Raw genomic sequence first — 20,145 nt, forward strand, 5'->3', positions numbered from 1 at the left:
CCAGTGTATTAGTAGTTAGTCCAACATCATGTATAGGTTTCACCTGCACTATCAGTATCTGCATGTCTGTTCTGTGGGTGCAGGGGTTGCAGTTTTTGATACTTTCATGCCTATCATGCAGTTTAGCATCTGAAAATGTTCAGTTACTCTGAAGTATTGCTTGTAATAAATGATCACAATGGAAAAAAAATACTAACTCCTGAAATATACTTTGCATGGCATTCATTCCCACTAATATGGTATTTTCTTCTTGTATGTAAATCTACAGAATGTAATGAATACCATTAACCTGTTCCAGCAGAAACAGAAAAAGGAGAAGAGATGTAGAGACAATACTACAACGTATTGTTTCTGATGTTTTCATTGTGCTAAGGCTGTAGCTGATATAGACTTCATGAGTCCATCAGGTCTTGGCTTTTGCTACCTCCAGAGATATACATAGGTGAAAAAACCCTGTAAGATATATTAAAAAAATTAGTCATAATTTTCTGCCTGTTATTCAAGTTATATAGCAATTGTGTTGTGAAATGATACTGAGAAGTGGTGGAAGCGTGTGAGAGAAAAATACACTTTGTAGCCAGAATGGCATGTTTCACCAGTTTGGACACCTGCCTCAGCTGAGCAATCCAAAATAACTTCATTTGCAATGTTATATATAACCTCATTATAATGTTCCAGTAATTTGCATGTGAATGACAGAAATACCTGTGTTTAATGTTGTTCCATAATGGTGGCCAGTGTGTGATGCTGCTGCATGGGAAGAACTGTTGGTCACTGTCCAAGCTAGTGCTGTCAGATTTAAGTGTTCTGGTCTTACTGACTCCACTGTCTTCTGGCTACAGCATTCACTCGTTTCTGCACAGAAGGGCGCATGTGCTTACTCTCCCTGTCATCTTTCACGGTTTCTTTGTTGTCATTGTCTGTCCACGGTTTCTCAGAGTTTGAGCTGTAGGAATCTTTGGAGAAAATAACTAGCAACTACATTTCAGAACCCAGAGCCAAGTTTCAGCCAGCCTAATCCTGTAACCACAACTCATTCAGGTAGGTGTGCTCAGTCAGTGTAACTGTGCTGTAAAGGGGGAGAACCTTCGGTAAAGTTGCAACACTGAAAAGCATTCAGAAAGGTTTCTTCCTTTAACACAGGCCTGTTCAGCCATCTGCTTTTCATAGTTTCTCTCTCCTTTTGTCTGCGCTTTCCTTTAAGCTTGGTAGAAAGTGGACAAGAATTTTCTAGTCACTGCATATTAAAGCAGAAAATGTTGGAAGACTTCCCTTCAACACTGATCTTTTAGTTTTTTCATGTTACAATGCTAAAGGGATAAGCATTTGGCTTTTATATTTAAAACAAGAGGAAAAGAAGGAGCCTTCTACAAACAGACTGTATGTTTGCACATGTATGGGCAAACACACCCACCTCCCCTCCCCCCAATATTTCTGGAGTAGATACAAAGCTAAAACCAGTCAGATTCAGAAATGGAAAGAACTGACTCAGTCCACATCCCATGTAGACAGACTTTTCGTTTAGTATTGGGAGAAGGGCTTTCATTACTATTCTTGCAAGAAAAGAATATTAGCAGAATTTTTGTATATAATATTAGCAGAATTTTCGTATCTTTCAACCAGCATCTTTCTTGCCAACAGCTCAGAGCATTCCATCTAGTAGATAGTATTGGAAATAGACTGAAGTACAATGTAAGCAGTAAGTATTTAGGAACAGATCTTTAATGTTATGCTTAGTATATTTTGAAGGAGGAAAGGCAATTTTGTCTCAGAGTTTGACTCATGCTCACCTTAAAGGTCAATTTCACTATATCCAATGGCATTGTAAAGGTGGTTTTGTAAATTGCTGCACCAACAAAAAGCCTATCTGGAGGCAGATCTTGCATTATGTTTTAGAAATACTGAAAGTCTAGACAGAGGTTGAATTGCAGAAAAAATGTAGAGTGAGCCGTTCATATGAATACAAATGACCAAGACAGAATAAAGCCTTTTATAAGCTTCAGAATTTAAAACACAAGCACAAACAGGCATTTATTCCTTTTCTAGCTTTGATGACTAATAATTGTAAAGATACACTTGAGAATTATCACCATCCGGCTTCCCCTGAAAGGAACTTCAGGTTCCATTACAGCCTCTGAGCAATAATAGCAGCCAGAGCCAGCAGCAGCTCCAAATCCACGTAAATAGAAGAAAAAAGCATATAAAGCTATTGTTTCTGTTGAGTTCCCTTTCTTACAGCTTCCCCAAGTTGTGTGAAGCAGTACAGTAATCTTTTCCCTTTAAGTGATGTTAAAGATAACAACTACTAGGATAAAAAACTGACTTTATTAGGCTTACAACCCTACCCAGAGCTGCCACGATCCTTTCTTTGGGAACTACTAACTTTGTGGTTATTCTAGCAGTCAACCTAATTAATTCTTTTACGGTGCAAGTATTTATTCCTTTTTAAATCAAAATAAATAAGCAGGAAAAATAATAATGAACTACAATGTTGGAATAATCTTGACATGCTGTAGACCAGAGCTGATTTTTAACAGATAAATTGATTAGAATTAGAATTATCTTAGCTCTGTTTAAATCAGCAAGCAAGAAACTTTAATTCAAATAAAAGACTTTAAAGATGTTTCATGATTATAATTTTATTTATCTTTCTAAACAAAGCCTTATTGTTGCTTTTTGGTAACCCTTTAAACTATTCTGATTTTCTTTGGAACGATTGTACCAAATTTGGAACTGTGTTTTTACTGGGCGAAGAGACAATCTTGTATAAGTACTTACTAGGTTAACGGGTGCTTATATACACATTTCATTTGTATATTTGATTATCTTTTAAAAGAAAAGCATTTAGCAGACTGCTCTTTTTCATTGATGTGAGCAACTCTTGAGAAAGAAACTTGAATGAAAATACTACTTTTTTGCAAATGTAGACATTTTAGTGATTATGTAAACATTAATTATATTAGATGTGGAAAGCATTTATCAGAACATGTTTTGCATTTAAAAGTTATCAACTGCAGGAAATCTTGGTTTTATTTGGTGAAATTAAACAGATTCTGAAGATGTCAGGATTTTAGTATTTGTGGGTGCCAGTTTTCATTCCTTTTTTATTTAGAAGAGGCAAGCACACATGCATTCCTGCAGTTTTCAGTCACAAATTACTCATTATTGAGCTGAACTAAACATAACATAGGAGAATAAAGAATATATTACAATTGCAGCTGTAGAAGGCACAACAGTCATTAAAAATTCTGGTTTCAGTTGCTTAGCTAGTAACTTTGTCTAGTCTGTGGTAGCCTGCTGGTAAAATTAGCTGTAAAATACATGTTTCTTGAGGAAAAAAGATACTTAATGCAAATTTTTGAATTACGGTAGGTGGGTGGTGGTTTGGGGTTTTTTTTTTGTCAGCAGTTTCTTTCAAATAGAAATTCTGTTAAGTGTTTCTTAGCTTTAACTTAACTGAGTCACACTGCTGAGTAGTACTAGATTGTGGTGTGAGCAAAAGTGGGGGTAGCCATTCATATGAAAATGTTAGGCAATTTTAACTTCATCTATCTTTACACATCATATATAAAATAACAAAATAGGCTAAAGATGGGAGAGCATTTATCCTGTACTTTGGGAACTACGGGTTTTTGTGCTACTGGAACCAGCATGTACTCAAAATGCTGAACAGTTTAAATGTCACAAGACAGAGCAGTAAGTACAGCATTGAAAGGCTTCCAGATGAGGCAGGAAAATTCTTAGGAATGCCAGTGGTTGTGATTATTTTACAATTATCTTAATTTACATATGATCTCAATTTTAAACATAATTATGTATAAGCTTGGTGTGTTCCACAGGACATGTAAGATGAACACAGGCCGATCAAGTACGTAAAAAAGGTTTACACCATCTTATTGGACTTCCTAGTAGTCAAGAAAAGTGTTCTGTGTTTTGTTGGTAACAGAGAGGATGTTCAACTTAGTAATCCAGTGATCCAGTAAAGTATCTGTTTTGTGGTGCACTGAGAGTATCTGTGGTTTTGATGCATGTTGCTGCATGGTATGTAGTAACAGGTGGCAGATTTGATGCAGGTTCCAGAAAGTGAAAACCTTTGGAAATGGAAAAAACACTTAAGATGACCATGACAAGGGCTGAAATAATGCATCACAGGTACAGATCTGCTCTTCCTTGGTTCTGTTACATGCAGTTACAGACAGAATGGTTGTAGCAAACTCAAAGTTGCTGTGAAAGGGAGGGAGACCTATTTCAGCATAGATCTTTCTTGGGCTTAAAAATTATTTGGAATGTTAATTTTCAAATAGCTGGCTGTTTTTATTTATGGGAATGGATTTTTATGCTTTTGTAGGACTGAAAATGTTTGGTCAACAATCAGTTACTGAACATTCAGAAAATTACCTGATTATATGCATCAGGCCGTAGATGTCTTTTTGGGCCCAGTCTGTCAGCTTATGTTGCTTGATTCCAGTAGTTCATTTTTTCTAAATAACTTGCATCTTCTTCAGAAATCTCCAAAAGTGTTAAAGTGCAGAACAAAAATGAAAATGTGTAGGTACATTTGCTCAACTTTTATGGCTGCTTATGCATAGATATATTTCATGCCTGTGAAAAAGTGTTCTAGTCCCTAAGGGGAGAAACAGCTTGTATTGCAAACAGACCCACAAAACAATGCTTTGCTGTAATTGAATAGAGGTACTGATAAGCAAAGCTCATAAAGTTTAACATTTTCCCCGGGTGATATTGAAGGTTATTACACCCTCTGGTTTCCAGAAATGGGAAATCAAGGTGCAGATTTTTGAATGTAAGATGCTCAGTAACTAAGTGAAAAATAAAATGGTTATTCAGAGGGCCTATTTTGGGGGGGTGGGGTGGGGTCGGTGGGGCTTTTTTGGTTGTTTAAATGCTGTTTTAATAGTGAGCTATTTTTAAAGCTGCGTGCTCCAGATACGTATCTATACTGACTGCTGAAATGAGGCCAGTTGCATTTTCAGTGCTTCTCTGTACCAAACGCTCCAGTCGCTCTGCTCAGCTACATGTGACTGTTCCTTTTGGCAGAGTCCCTGTTACCTCTTTTCTGTTTCTGTCCTTTACTTGCTAAATCTTTGGTTCCTAGGCAGAATAATGCATTCCTTAGTCTTATTTTGGCGGGGGGGTGGGGTGGGGGGTGGGGAGTAGGACAGGAAGGAATGGGGAAAGCTTAGACAGAAGCCTAAGCCCATCCTATGAGATGATGATATCCTCTTTACCTATTTCCTAAAATCCTGGTGTGTCCCTTGTCCCTGAAGGAGAGTGTCCTAGAGGCTTTTCAGCTACCTCCCAGTCTCCCCTTTGCTACCTCAGTTTGAAAGCCTGAGGGGAGCTGTTAAATGTGGAGTTGGTGATTTCAGCAGTAATGCTGCGGCAGCTCACAGCATTTGGTTTCCATCTTCTCTGCCCTGACAGTTTTTGTGGGACACTGAGCTGCACATCCTTGAAAGGTGCTAGAGTTGTCCTTGCCTCCTAGTTTTATTGTATAGTTTTTTTGTATTTATTGTATAGTTTATTTTATAGTTTATTGATCCATGTGCACGTGGGGTGCATGGCCACCTGCATGTGTGCCAGGTCCTCAGCAGATTGAGGCAGGTTCCTGGTAGCTGAGGGAACCATGTACTGTCTCTTTGGACCCACAGGTGAGGATTTGATCCAGGACGTAGTTCGGGGAGCATTTGAACAGCCAACAAAGAATGCTTTCCTGGGTGTGGTGTTAAGATTGGAAGGTGTGTACAGGAGAGCAGCTGGTAGAAACCCATTTTCTCAGCTGTAAATGTAGACACAGTATGTTGGAAGAAGGGTTCGCCGGAGTCAAGAAGACGCTCAATATGAGTTATGCATCTTGCTCAACTTTATTAGTTTCTAACACTGCTTACATAGAACCGATACACATGCATATTCGTAAAGCAGAGATATAATTGGTTAGTAGTCTCTAAACGCGCGCAGTTCTCACACCCCTAATTATCATGACTAAAATGAGCATTCTATCCATGTAGCTAATTGTGTTGCTGTGCTTCAGCCTTGTAGTTTGTTACTCCCTATATTGCCAGACAGGTCCCCATCTTTCTTGGCCCTGCACCTGCTTTGCCAGCAGCTGTAGCTTGTTACAGCCACGGCCTGTTGGCACAACACAATTACTTGGTCTCAGGACTCAAGAACAGCTCAAGGCCACCTTTCTTGTTATCTTCAGCACAGCAACTTCAGCACAATTCTGATTACAGGCCTATCCTAATACCAGGCCTGGATTGTGCAGATCTTCAGAGATTCTAAGGCCACGCTTCTGCAGTCATTCTTCTACAACAGTAAGCATTCTTTCTTTTGTTGAAAAATGAATGGGGATTTTTGTTTTATTTTGTTTGCACCCTTCACTGTAGAGCATGTCAAGACAAAAGTGTGCAGATGTGGATAACTGGCTTTGCAAGCAGCTTTGCACTTCTATGAGTAATATCTTTTCCCAAGAATTGGTGCGATATAAAGCTGGGTTTAATCTCTGAAGTCAACTTTATGATTATCCTCTTCAGATTGTCTCTTATTTAATCCTGATCTCTCCTCTTTCACTACTGTTTCCATGTAACAAAGGGAAAAAATACTCCTTTCTTCAGTCTAATCAGCCACTCTCTAACTTTGCTTTATTGGAGAGTGAGCAGAGCAGCTCTAAATCCAGCCAGAAGCAAAGTAGGTGGCCTCTGGCAGCAGACAGCTGGAAGTAAAATGGACACCCCTCCCCGTTCCCTTGCCTACACTGCCTGTGCCAGAGCTCTGACAAACCAGACTGGCTGCTGGAGCATGTAACTGGGAGTGGACAAGGTATAGCGGCTACGGTGAGAGCATGACAGGAGCATTTGCAGCAGAAGTGGTACACTGCTTTCTCTGCAAAGAGGTTTCTATTTTTGTCTTCCATTGAAGTTACTATCCTGCAGTGATCACTCCTTTTCACGGTTTTCCTTGTCGAGGTTAAATCAAAGCAGCAATTTCATCTCATGTGAGATAACTGTTGTGTTTCGGAAATCATGATTCTTTGGAGGGATATCATAAAAAAAAGCCAGACTGAAACACATCTAGTACATAACTGCCCATAGTTGCAGTCTTTTCCTCCCCTTGTCTTCTCTGTTACCTTGCGCAGCGGGTGACACGACATGTATAAGCCTCCTGCATTCTGTGTGCCTTAGAGAACTGAATGCTTGTAGGTGTCAGTTCAGACCCTGAATACAGGGTCTGAGTAGGCCACTGCAACAAGGCGGAGTGGCGGAGCATCCTGGCCTTGAATCATGTGCTGGTTCTCAGCAGAAGCAAAACCAGTTGTGGTTTATATTTATAACTAACAGTCTCGGCTGCATTCCTATCTCAAAAGGGGACAAACCAAAAAAATACCCCCTTGCATTTTGAAACGCTCTGCCTTTTTTGAACAGCACAACCTCATTTTCTTGTGCAGTTTGTATCTACCTACAGAAGGGAGCATTTGTACTGCAGGACATGCAGTATGTAAAGTGAGGTACCTACTGTCTCTCTCTTCAAATAACAGATCTGATGGTACAATATTTCTCTGAAAAGAAAAAGAATGAAACAGTCAGCTGGTAAGAGCCCACAAACTTCAGACTGCCTGACAGAATGCTTGAGCCAGTTTTGCCATGTTTATCCTTGATTTGCTTACTGGTCCATGTGCTTGATGTCATACACAGTGGAATAAAGGACACTTCTGTCCCACCAGCCTTGGAAGAAGTTAGATACACTAAGAGATATGCTCATTATAAGTTAGCCTCTGAATTACTGAGGAGATTGGGTAACTTACTGTGGTTAGGGAACGGTTAAAAGTGTATCAGGAAGGACTGGGGATTTTTTGTTTTCATTGTTAAAAATATTTTTCTCAGGAAGATGCATGGTTGGAAGAACAAAAAAATACCAATAAGCTGTTGATCTTTCAGACATGACATTAAATAAAAACCCATTCATGGTGGGCTACCCAGTAGCCAGGATCTGGCTATGTACTCATGGTTTACTTTTTGGAAGTGGTTGCCTTTTTGACAGTGGCTGTGGCTGTAACTAGAATTGAGCATCAGGTGTTTTGTCCCCTCTGTTGCAGGTGTTTATGCTTAATATTAATTGTTTACTTGAACAGCTTATCATGTAGCTCTGTCTCCCCTTTGGGCATGGGGTTGTAGAAAGACAGCAATGCGCAAGGAGATCAGACTCCTCCAGTGAAGAACGAAAACGGCACAGGTAGCAGGTTAAAATTAGGTTAACTTGAACTATGGGACTGTGGCAGCAAATCTGAAAAGATGAAACCTGGACTGTGCAAATCCAGTTTTTAGTGTTTAGCAGAAAATGTAAGGTTTGGCTCTTCCCTTCCTTAAGGTGGCTACTAAGATCCATTCAGTATTTGTGTTCCTGCAGCACTTTTGCCTGCACTGCCTTTTTGCTTATGTTACATGTGGTATGAAACTGAACAACTTTGCAGAAGAAACGGTTTGGCTCATATGCTTCTGTATTGCAGCCTTTGATACTCAAGCCAGGAGAATACATTGCTTGTAATCGGTGCAAGGTGAACTGTGATCAAGCAGAAAAGTGTCAAGGGTTGTGTTAGTGGGTGTAACGTTAGAGTAGTTGGAAGCTAGTGTGTGATATATTTCTGGGAGATATTTTGTGAAGCATAAAGAATTTGTGTAGGATAAATGAAAAATACAACACCGTTACAATGTGGACTCCAGCTATCAGTGAAGTAGATCTCTGACAAAATTACGTTAATTTTGTCTCAGGTTAAATTTAGGCTGCATATTAGGCACCATTAAAAAGTTGCTGTTTGCAAATACAGTAATAGCAGTGTCTAGTTACAGGTTGGATGTTTTTCCTGCTCTTAAAATAAGTCATTATTGGCTTTCGTTGACAGCAGTTTTTATCCATACCCATAAAGTATTCCTTTTTAATATAATGTGAAAGTTCTATTGAAGCTTACTGTTAGAAGGCAGAAACTCCTGAACAGTGGTGCTAACTGATTCAGTTCCCTCTGACACTGAATTAACTATTAAAAAACTTGGAGTTGCTGTCTTGTCAGCTTGAAAAGCCTTTGGTGCTACATCTCTGGCTGGCTTGGTTAATGGTTACTGGAATGCAGGCTTCACTATGACATCCCTGCAATAGTTGATGGCTAAGAGATGGAGATTTTTCTAAACATCTGCAGTCATTTATTTATTCTTAAAAATCAAACATCTAACAAGCTTTGAAGCAGTTTATTCCCTGAAGTAACATAATCTTACAGATATCTCTAGTTGAAGAAAGCCCCGGAAGGTTTTAAACTTACTTCCAACACACAGATCTAGCTTTCTGCTGGGAACAGACTTTCTGGCAGGCTTTAGCAGGGGACCTTGTACTGCAAAGTGAACGAGGTGCAAAGGTGATTTCAGCAATTACGAATTACAAATGGGCTTTTGCAAACATTTTTCATTTTGAAAAATGAATCTAGTCAGTAACTTGTGTACTAGCTTTCAGGCAAGTGGAGAATTAATTGAAGTGATGATGGGCATTGCTGGGCTAGTAAAGTGGCAACACTCAAATCAGTTCTTTACTTACATATGCCATTTTTAACAGCCTTTGTGTTAATTGGGTTTTGGAGACATGAGAGAAGATTTCCAGCAGAATTAACCCTTTGTTGAGCTTTAATACAGCAAGTTTTAACCTGATACACTTAGAAATTGCTGAGATGCAAGAATCTCCCCAGAGCAAGAAATGTAGTGTGTTGTACAGTTCTTAATTTCTCTATGTATGTTTTTGTATGCCAGGATACCAGGAAAAGATAAAATTCAAGGAAGAACCGGGTTTAAATCAGACACTTGTGGTTGCATGGGACAAGGAAAGGCACTAGAGAGTATCCTACCAGACTCACTATAGCAACAGCTCATCTCATCATTCCCTGTGTTTTCATCAACCTATGATAGTCGCTGTTCAATTAAAAAAAAACAACTGAATTATTAATGGCATTTATATTCAAACCCAGTAATTTCAACTGTAAGCCCAGAAGTATTTTTAACAGATAAGTCCTAGGTGCTGTGTTCTTTACAGGCAGTAATTTGGGGAAATTTTGGGCTTTTTGTTATTGTTACTATTAGGGCAAGATAATAAGAACAATTTTTCTTGTTAACTCTTGCTCTTTGAGTGGATTTCGGCTTTATGGTGAAATTAGTGTGGCTTCTTTTGTGTGTGTGAGAAGAAAATTTGATTTTCCTGCCTGTCTTTTCCAAAAGGAGTAGGAGAGGTGAAGGGTGTTGAGTAACAAGATACTCTGCTATCCAAGGAGGAGGACAAAAATAGAAATATGATTTTAAAGTGTCTGTTTATTGGGTTTCTTTCACTGGGCATCTATCTATAAGCAACAAGAAGTGAAGTAAATCTCCCATGCTCTTCACCTTATCTTTCTGTCTTGACCATAAAGGAGTAAATCTTCATAGAGAAAAGTTTCATAGTTCACTTTTGAAGTAAAACTTCTGAATGTTGTTAAAATTACCTGGTTTTATTTTCTGCATGAATCTAAACTGGGCATCACCACCTATTCTTGGAAGCAATATTTGAACCATGAAAATGGTCTTTTCTCTACCAGTCATTCTGGGGATCACCAGAAGGCCAGTTTTAGCTTTAGTGAGTTAGCTAGTGGCCTTCCCTTTTACCTGTCTTGTTTGAATATTATGCTTAGACCAAAGAACCATGTTGATACTGGGTTTCTAAGTGTTAAGACCTTTAGTTTCTAGCTAGACAAGGCTTGTGACTGATGTTTTATTATGTCAGGTTGAGGCATGCCAAACAGAAGATCCTGACTTGTGTTCTTCTGAGAAGTGAACTTTTCTTGGTGTCCTGCCAGGATGTGCATAGTTATGGAGTATTTTGAAGCTACGTGGCTGGAGGAGCTTTTCATGAAACACATTTAACAGCCTGGAGGAGTTTTCCCAGGGACAAGGACTGTACTGAGAAGCAGTATGTTGTTTGAGCCTGGGCTTCACTTTGTCACTCTGGTTATGAACTAATGAGTATAAAGGTTACAGACATTCAAGGCAAGCCTATGGGATACTTGTGGATTGAGTTGGCTGAAGGATTCTTCCTCGCTGTGTTTTGCTAATGATTCTAGAGAGATTCAAGGCTGCCTGGTGTAACCTGATGGCAGAGGGTTGGAAAAGCTGCTCCGCTCCAGTTCTGTTCACTGTTCACTGCCTGTGGATGGAAGGACAGATAAGTAATTTAGGTACTTTTCAGAGCCAGGAGTCCTGATAAATTGCTTCTAACTTTGTTGTTCTAGCTTTCTGTGCAGCAATGCAATAGCTACTCTGAAGTGAATTCTGTCCTTTCAGTTGTTAGGAGAGGGTGGTTGCCAGGGTGATATCCTGAGACTTTTCCTAAATGACTGCGTAGTATGTAGTTCTACTCAAAATACCTCCTCTCCCAGATCTGGTCCTTTTAGCAAGCATAAGGGTTAAGGAACACAAGCAAGCATAAGGGTTAAGGAACAGGTAAACCTGTAACATCAGTGTTGACAGAAATAAAAGCTGAATTTGCTATAACTGGAAAACAAGACCTGATACTAAAAGTATTCCTTAAGTCTCCTGTTCAGCCTTGATGTTTGCCTGTGCTTCTGTACTGTAGTTTCTCTGTATCTAAAACCTGATCATTTAGGCCTGTTTGGAGGCTGCATTTGTCAGTGGTGTTAGAGCTCTGTGTAACTTCTGAACAAAAGAAACTGCAAGGAATACACATTCATGTGGAGGTGGAGCTAGCCTAGTTTAGCAGACTTAATTTATGGTCAAAGTGATCAAGAACTAAACTAGTTCAAAATCAAAGATGGGGGAAGGTCAGCAAAGATTAAAACAGAGTAAGGGCCAAATGTGTGCTTTCTCCATCATGTCTGCAGACCATTTCTCTTCTTGTGTAGGAGCACAATTCTGCCTCAGCTTTACACTGTCCTCTGTTACAGTTGACTCATCTAATATTTTAAACCTGTTCTGTTTCTGCTTTTGATATTTCATTTCTTATACTATGTATGCGAGTTGGGTTTTTTATTTCAACATAAAAGGAGAGTGTTCTCTCTGGTTTTGCTCGAGTATAGGCAGTTAATGCATGACACATTTTGTATAGGCCTGATACGTTTTTATGTGAAATATTTGAAAGGATATATACAAAGAAAGGTGTAGGCTAAGATGCAGGCAAAGAAGAGAGAAAAATGAAAGTTTTGTTCCTATTTAAAAGGAAATTTCAATCAACACAGATTTTTTTCAGGGTTGTTGCCTCTGATGCTGACACGTGAGCAATGCCTCTGGGTCAATTTAAAATGCAGATGATTTTTCCCAGGGCCTGTGACTTGAAATGACAGAGGGAGAGTTTTGGGTGATGTTTCCTTAGCCTCCCAGTTTCCAAGCTAAGCCTACCTGGAATCAATGTAGCTTAAAAAGTGTGCCTGGGAAGAAAAATACATGGCGTGCCAAGGAACTTCACAGCCCTGTATGACTTGTGTAAAATGTGGAGTGGCTTTGGATTCATTCCATTGAGAGAGCTTCTTCCTGGCTTCCCACAATATTTGTTCATATTGTCTCCTTACATTTGCTTCAGGACTCTAGAATTTTAAGTGGATGAGAAGAAACCTGGCACTCTCACCTCCTGATTAAAGCAAATGAACACAAACCCATATTTCTCTCTAGTTCTAGAAGAAGGAAGATCTGAAGTATAGGTGGAATAAATTTGTTACAGCAACTACCATTAAATAACTGCCTTCCTTTCCTGAACCAGTTCCTACAAGGGGACTAGCAACGTACGAAACAAACTTTTCTGGTTTTAACATTGAGGAAAGCACAGTAACACATCTAAATTATGTATGTTAAAAATAATGAAAGAATGGAGATTGCTCAGTGTCCTGTTGTTAATCAGTGCATTTAATGTAGCAGAAGATTGTACAGGAATCTCTAAAGCATAAGAACATTACAGTACAAAAGGTTTTATTTAGGGAGTTGGTTTTATGTATCATGAAGCAAAATGCAGGTGAAATTTAGAAAGTCTAGAAGAAATCTGAAGGCCTAAGAGACACAGTTCTGCGCAATGGATGTTTAGATCATTGCAAAATACTTTCTCATTAGGTCAAAGTTGGAGAAAGGAAGGGGACTACTTGTTGTGTCTCATGGATGGGGGAAAAAGAAAAAACAATGTATTGCATGTGGATGGGTAGCCTCTGGCAGTACCAGGAATTGGATCGACCCTTAAGAAGGCCACAGAGTACAAAATGGCAGCTTCTGATCAGCTTACTAAAGAATTAGAACAGATCTGCTGAGCTGGCTTTCCCTCTGTACAACAGAGCTGTTCTGGTAGTGTATTACTTCTGCAGCACTTGTTCTTCTGTAATCCAGCGAATTTGCCTTTACTGTCTTCCTTATTTGTGACTGTCCTCAAAGCAGTCAACTGCCCTGTACCAAACCTAGGCAAAAGAATACAGTCCACCTTGGTGCTTCTGTTTGCTCTCAGGGTTGCTATATGACTTCCCTTGGGAGTACAAGGTATGTGACAGCAACACTAGACTGCATCACCGCTTGATGGCACCAAACAAATTTGAAAGACCACTTAAAAGGGAAGCAACTCGGCTTTTCTGTGGTGTGGGAGTGCACCTATAGGAGGAAGGCATGCCTGATGTATTAGTAGAGGACTCCATAAAGCACCCTTAGTATCTGATAAACTTGTCCATTGTTAGTTTCTTCAGCACAGCATGAGTACTTGGGCACTGCTGTAAATAATGAGCCATAGGGCCTTGTACAGGAAATTACTAAACTAAAAATGTGTTCTTAGCCCAGTGTGCTGGTCAGTTTGCTGGGGACGTTCAGTTCTTAGCCCAGTGTGCTGGTCAGTGAGCAAGGGAAAGTGTGCACTTGCTTGGCTAAAAATGCTCTGGTTGCCTTGTGTGGAGGCTGTGTGTACACTGTATCTCTTCCAAGTTATAATGATTTTGCAAATACAGAGCAGTGGTTTAATGAAAATAATGTTTATGGACTGCATAATTTGAAAAATTTTCCAAAATAAAGGGAATTCTAGTACCATTGCACCGTGTACTGTTAGTGTCACAGTGACCTTCCTATTGCAGGAACTACTTGTCTTACAGATTTTCCTGTTCTTGTTCCCTGTGGGGACAGATGTTCTCAGTTCAGTGACTGGAAGGATGACCATATTGATCCTTCAGCCATTAAGATTAAAGTGTACCAACAGGGAGTTCCCCTAATAGTATTATGGATGCTTTTCCTTGTCTTTTCAGAACACATTAGAAGAGCCTTGTGCTTCTCAGGTTTTTATTAGTTCTGAGTTTCAGCAGCAGGTATCAGCAAGGTAACTTCCAGGTCTTTCCATTAAACAAACAGCAATTGCTAGAGGCCTCCTTTATTTAATTTACTCTGAATCCTCTGCTTTATGTAGTTGTAGCTTCCTTCTGTTTTTTCATCTGTCCCTGAACACATTGCCTTGCTTAATTATATCCTGTTTTGTGTCTTGTGGAGAAGGAGGAGGGGGAAGATGCTGACGCTTGTCAGAATGGCCAGCAATCTCCTCTTCTCCCCAGTTCCTTTTCAAATAAAAATGTCTGCCACAACATTTGATTAGTTTGTCTAGGCTAGCTGTAAAAACGGATACTCTGTTGGCTTCTCTTCTCAGCTAGTAGAATAGAGACAGAGTTCATCCCAGAATTATATAGATCAGAAACAATTAAAAGATTGCAGCGTAGCTGTTTCCCTTTCACTTGCCCATTCTCCTACCATATCGTGGATTAATGGAAGTGTGTAGTGTCGAGGGGTTGTGTACATGGATATGTATTGCATTCTTGTTGACATGGAAACAGAAGAATTTTGGCACCAGTCCCCTCTCTTCACTCCCAGGCAACTGTTTTGTAATTAATTATTAGAATAAACTAGCAAATTCTCTGGCTGAGAAGTTTTTTGCTCTTTATTTGCATAGTACCTAGCATAGTGGAGACCTAGTCCAAGCATTAAGGTCTTAATAGTAACGAACAGTGATTATACTGATAGATCCTGTGGTTGTCCACTTACACACACTCTCTAATCAGTCCCAGCAATACAAAGCTCATGCAAAGTTGGTTTTTTTTATAAAAGAGTTTTTTATAACATGCCTCTGAATTATTGATTCCAGAAACTTACGTTGACTGAGGATCAGTTTCATCCTGTTTCTAGACTGCAGTACATCCCTGTTAGACTTTTTACTGTCCAAGTGCAATTTGACTTTGAAACTGAGAAACATTTCACCGTTACAGTAGACTGTAGCATTCCCAAGGTGCAGGAGGTATTGGAGCACTCTCAGGCACTGTCATGTACTCAAGTGAATAAATACAGCTCTGCAAAAAGATGACTATTCAAACCCATTAAAACCTATGGGTTGGTGGGTTTTGCCTTTTTTTTGTTTTGTTTTGTTAGTATTTGCTTCCCTGCTGTGTAACAGATTAGTAGGAAGAATGCCAAAGATTGTATCAAAACAAGGCCTAAGTCTTTGAGACCATTAGTATTATGTTTTTTTTAAGAAAGTCTGTTGTTGTCCACTTGTAAAACAAAACTAACCATTTAATGAAGCAACTTTAAAAAATGCTGGCATCTTTAATGCTGGATGCTGGTGTTGCACTCTGACCTGTCTTAAATGGCTGGTGAAACAGTCTGTAGCAATTAGATAATTGTTTCATCAAGTTATGATTAAGTCCAAATGCCTGTAATTGATGCTTCCTGTAAGCATTATTGAAACAGGACTTTAATGAAAGCAAATAGACATTCTTGCTGTTCCCAATATTTGAACTCCAGAGGGAAGAAAATGGAAAGCAATTAGAGCAGCAAAATGTATGTTTGTAATTTAATTTTCAGAGCATGCTTTTCTTTTTGTGTTAAATTCTAATTTAATGGGGAGATTTCATGTGCCACTTAGAAAACTGCGTATTTAGACTTTGTGTAGTTGTTTAGCTCTACTTTTGGCACGGATGTCTTCTGCATTCTGAAGGCTCTCTAGGCTGCTGTACTTTTCCAGGCTTGGTCATGTGTGTAGCCCTCTGCTGTGGGATGCAATACGTGGAGATTCAGTGAGCGGGCAGGAGAGTTGGTGGCCATGTTAATCTGTTAAATGTTCTGGAAAGTATGCTCACTCAGATGGAAGAGCCAGCCCTGCCACTACATTCTGCTGCAGCTTGGCTTGAGGCTGCAGGCATCTGCACGAGGTCCCAGCTCGGTCATCAGCATTTTCTGCAGGAGGTGGCAGTCACTTCTGTGCTGGGGACTGGACCCATTTTTCATGTGTACAATTTGAATTGAGAAAGGTTGTGTGCATCTCTTCACACTGGGGTGTGAAACTCAGCCCAGGACCGAGCCGGCAGCTCCTAACACAGGACTCTTTAATTGGTTTTTGGGTCTTTGCCAAAGGTAAAGCTCCATAAGCTTTTTGTCACCACTTCTCCAAATACAGAGAAAAGTGTGTATGTCTGAATGAGGATGACATAAAAGAGGCTGAACTTAAAACTGTTTAATTTTACAAATTGGTTGAGCACTGGAGTGGGTTGGCTGAGAAGACTGCTGAAGCTGTGACATGAGAACAGGTTAAAGAAACATGCTCTGGGAAGGAAGCAAGCCGGTGCAGGGGGGCAGGGGAGGGCTCTCCAGCAGTTTCCGCTTGCTTGAGGCTGCCTCTCTTGTGAAGCATTTCTAAAGCAAATGGAGCATGCCTGTCCTGCAGCACAATGAATTCTTCAGCAGCTGAAGTGAGGAGTGAGTTAGACAGGGTGGGAGACACCAGATTACACAAGTTCCAAAGGTTCAGACCCAGCTGTATTTTTATGTCATTCTGATACTTGTTGATGTCATCAGTCATGGAGCAGCATGGCTCTTTGGCAAGACCAGCAAGAACGCAGTGTTACATCATCAGAAGGACAAGGTTAAGAAGTACTGCAGTGTTTGTAGCAATCTCAGTTGGCCTTCCTAAATACGACATGCTGTTATTTTACAGTATTGATCTTTTCAAGGGAAAAAAACTAGGCTTTCTGGGAAGTGAGAATTCTAAAATAAGTGTTTGTGAGCATATTGTGCATCAGATTCCCCTTTCATATACACACTATTAAAGTGTATCACACTTTTGTTTCCTTCACTTGAAAGAACTAGCTGGAGCTCTTTGGAGAACAGTGGTTGACTGCAAAGTCAAATACAGACAGATTTACATTTGAGATCATGAAAGGCAGGTTTTCTGAAGTTTGTGGATTACAGAATTTGTTTCCGTGATAACAGAGAGTCATATTGTCACATGAACTGTTTATCATCCTTTAGGTTTCGGCATAGTCCAAATTGCTGGTACTTGAGAGACTGGACCATCCACAGCTGGATCAGACAATGCTTAAAATATGGTGCACAAGACAAAGCCTTATACACATTAAAAAACAAGGTAAGTTTTTAGAAGGAAAAGCCATGAATATATTCAATCAGCTTTTTGAGACAGGTGTGGCTTACCTGGAATTCCTATTGCAGCCAGGCCTTGTAGACTGTGGTTTTAAGTTCAGATATTTCTTTGTTAAAATAACAATTAATGTTGCAGTTGAATTCTAGCTAAAGCTTTTTACAGCTTTTATTTCCTCTTCTTTCCCAAGAACCTTTTTGGTTTTAAACAGTGTTGGTGTCCAAAACCAGCTAGATGCAGGAGAGGCATGAAAACCTGATAGGCAATGCCTAATCAGTTAAAATGCCTGAAACAAATCCAGTACATTGAAACTTTAGAAGGTCTACATAAAGGAGCAGTGCTTATCTCCTTGTGTTGCTTGACTAGCTGTCACATGGCAGCAGTGTATAATGCCATGGTTCTGATTTTTTGATACCTGCAGTCCTATGCTTGAGAGATTTGAACAGCAGATTTTCACACTGATTTTTTCCCCCCCTACTTCTCTTCAGGTGCAGTATGGAGTTTTCCCAGATAATTTTACATTCAATATTTTGTTGGATTGTTTCATAAAGCAGAAGAAATACGAAGGTAAGAAAATATGTACCAATTCTGCATTCTTAGTTCTGTGCTCTTATATCAGCAGAGCCGTTTTTGAATTAAAAACTTTCAGCCATATTTTCTCTGAATTCACCTTAAAAACACACCTTCTCCTTCCTTGCAACTACTCTTCTGCATGTTTATATCTCACTTCTGTTGATTTAATTCATTATATAATTTCAAACCACATCTAATTCATGGTTTCTGCTGTGATCTATCCCATTCCAAATGTAAACCAATTTCTCCAGTATTTACAAGTCTCACATACTAACACCATCATAGGAGTTATTAGTGACAATTAGAGTGTTATAAAAATTTAAATGCATGTTGGTAGAGTTCATCTTAATTGCATGTAGCTACTCAGAAAGCTACATGTCTGAACTGTTTAGAGACTCTTGTCTGTCACTGCGGAGAGCCAGCTGTGCTGAATTACCATGTTGAGGTGCCTGGGTGCCTGTCTTTCACTACTGACTGTTTAAGTGTTTGTCATGTTTGATGACAGGTATTTATGATTTTCATTTCACTGCAGGTTTTCACTGCAGGTTTTCTGGTACTGTAGGCTTGCAGTGAGCTATTCTTTGCATAAGCCCCTTGTAAAAAAAGTAACTGAAGGGTCAATAGAATTGCAGTACTTTTCTGTCGCTTTTATCATGAATGTTTTGCTAAATGGTGATGTAATACATACGTTTTATTTTTAGAGCCCACTTAATCTGTGAATTCCCCCTTATTCCATCTGTATTTCTTTTCTGTGACAAGCTGAAGGCCTTTTGTTTAACAAACTCTGCTTCCTGACAGGGAGTGTCACTGGAACTCCTTGTAGAGCTCCTCCAGAGCACTGTTTGCTGAACACAGTGAGTGCTGTGGGTGATCTATGGCAATATTTCTGCCTCATTAAACTCTCCTGATACCTTAAGAGCAGTCATCTCTTGTTTCTAATCTAAACAGAAGATCAGAGAAGTAGTTTTTAGATATTTTTTAAAAAATGTTAATGTTTGAAAGGCTGAGCGAAGAAGAGCCAATTGAAGAGTGTGGCACTAAGATGAGTTTGGAAAGCTTCTTTGCTGTGGTCTCATGCTAGTCAACCCATTCTTCCTTCTTGCAGTGTGTTTGAGTGACCCAAGCAAGTAAGACTAATTCTGTGTACTACCAGTCGTAAAAATATTTTAACTTTTTCCCTAACTACTTCAAAACGTACTACAGCAATAAATTATCAGTGAACGTGAATGAATGCAAAAGGGAGCTGTGTAAATTTGTACTTGCTGATTATGTTTTTGTTTTCCTCCATAGATGCTATGTCAGTGGTAACGGAGATCATGTTGCAAGAAAGTTTTGATGAATTATCAACACAGCTTCTCTCTCTCTATGTTTTATACCAGTACCTGGCAATGAAGTCTGAACATACGGTAAGCTGACCAACTCAATGATACACAAAGCCTCCATTTCTAAGTGTTGTGGTGCAGTCAGTTGGGCATTCAGTCTTGAATGTATTTTATTTCCCCTAAGTTTACTTGGAAAAAATAAATACTCAATTTTAAAATTTTTTTTCACAACTGCAGAAGAAAGAAAAAAAAGAAACAACAAAATATGAAAGCCATCGAATAACTTGATACCCCTTTTGCTCCTTTCTCTGGAAGGGAAGGTATGTTGGGGTTTTCAGATGTAGTGTGGTCCATTGGAAAGTAATGAAATGACATTTCAGTTCAGTTCAAAGAAGGCTTTTAGCACAAAAGACCTGTCTCACCTATTTTACAGGATCCTGCTGAGTATTGCTTACCATTAGAGTTTGGTAATGGTGAAGTTGCAGAATTACAAAGCATTTTCACTAAGATTTTTACTATCCCCTTTGGCTTTAGGTGTGTTGTTTCTAGTAGGTATTTGTTTTAAAACTGAATTCGTTACATACTTCCTGTATCCAAGGCTTAGGGGTTTCTTATTCACATCTTGCTTGCTTAGGCCAATATGACAGTTCAGGCTCTTGGAAGTGGCTTTATTCTACCTTTGCAGGAGGAGCTCAGTTAGGTATCAGCAAAGGGTTCTGCCATGCCCATCACTTTAGGCAGCTACTTTTCATGTAGTTTGCCACAAGCCTTCAGTAGCAAAAGTACT

General features: G+C 39.4%; 1 protein-coding gene across 1 annotated transcript in view; it reads left to right on the forward strand.

Annotated features, from left to right (window-relative positions):
- The window catches only part of MRPS27 (mitochondrial ribosomal protein S27), a 46,547-nt gene that overhangs the window by 13,800 nt on the left and 12,602 nt on the right, over window positions 1-20,145 (forward strand). The window contains exons 5-7 of the mRNA XM_080372243.1: window positions 17,337-17,451; window positions 17,952-18,030; window positions 19,327-19,442. Of these exons, the coding sequence (XP_080228369.1) occupies window positions 17,337-17,451; window positions 17,952-18,030; window positions 19,327-19,442 (310 nt within the window). The remainder of the gene's footprint in view (window positions 1-17,336; window positions 17,452-17,951; window positions 18,031-19,326; window positions 19,443-20,145) is intronic.

The sequence above is a fragment of the Falco punctatus genome (assembly GCF_963210335.1).
Source record: "Falco punctatus genome assembly, chromosome: Z".
NCBI classification, from domain to species: domain Eukaryota; kingdom Metazoa; phylum Chordata; class Aves; order Falconiformes; family Falconidae; genus Falco; species Falco punctatus.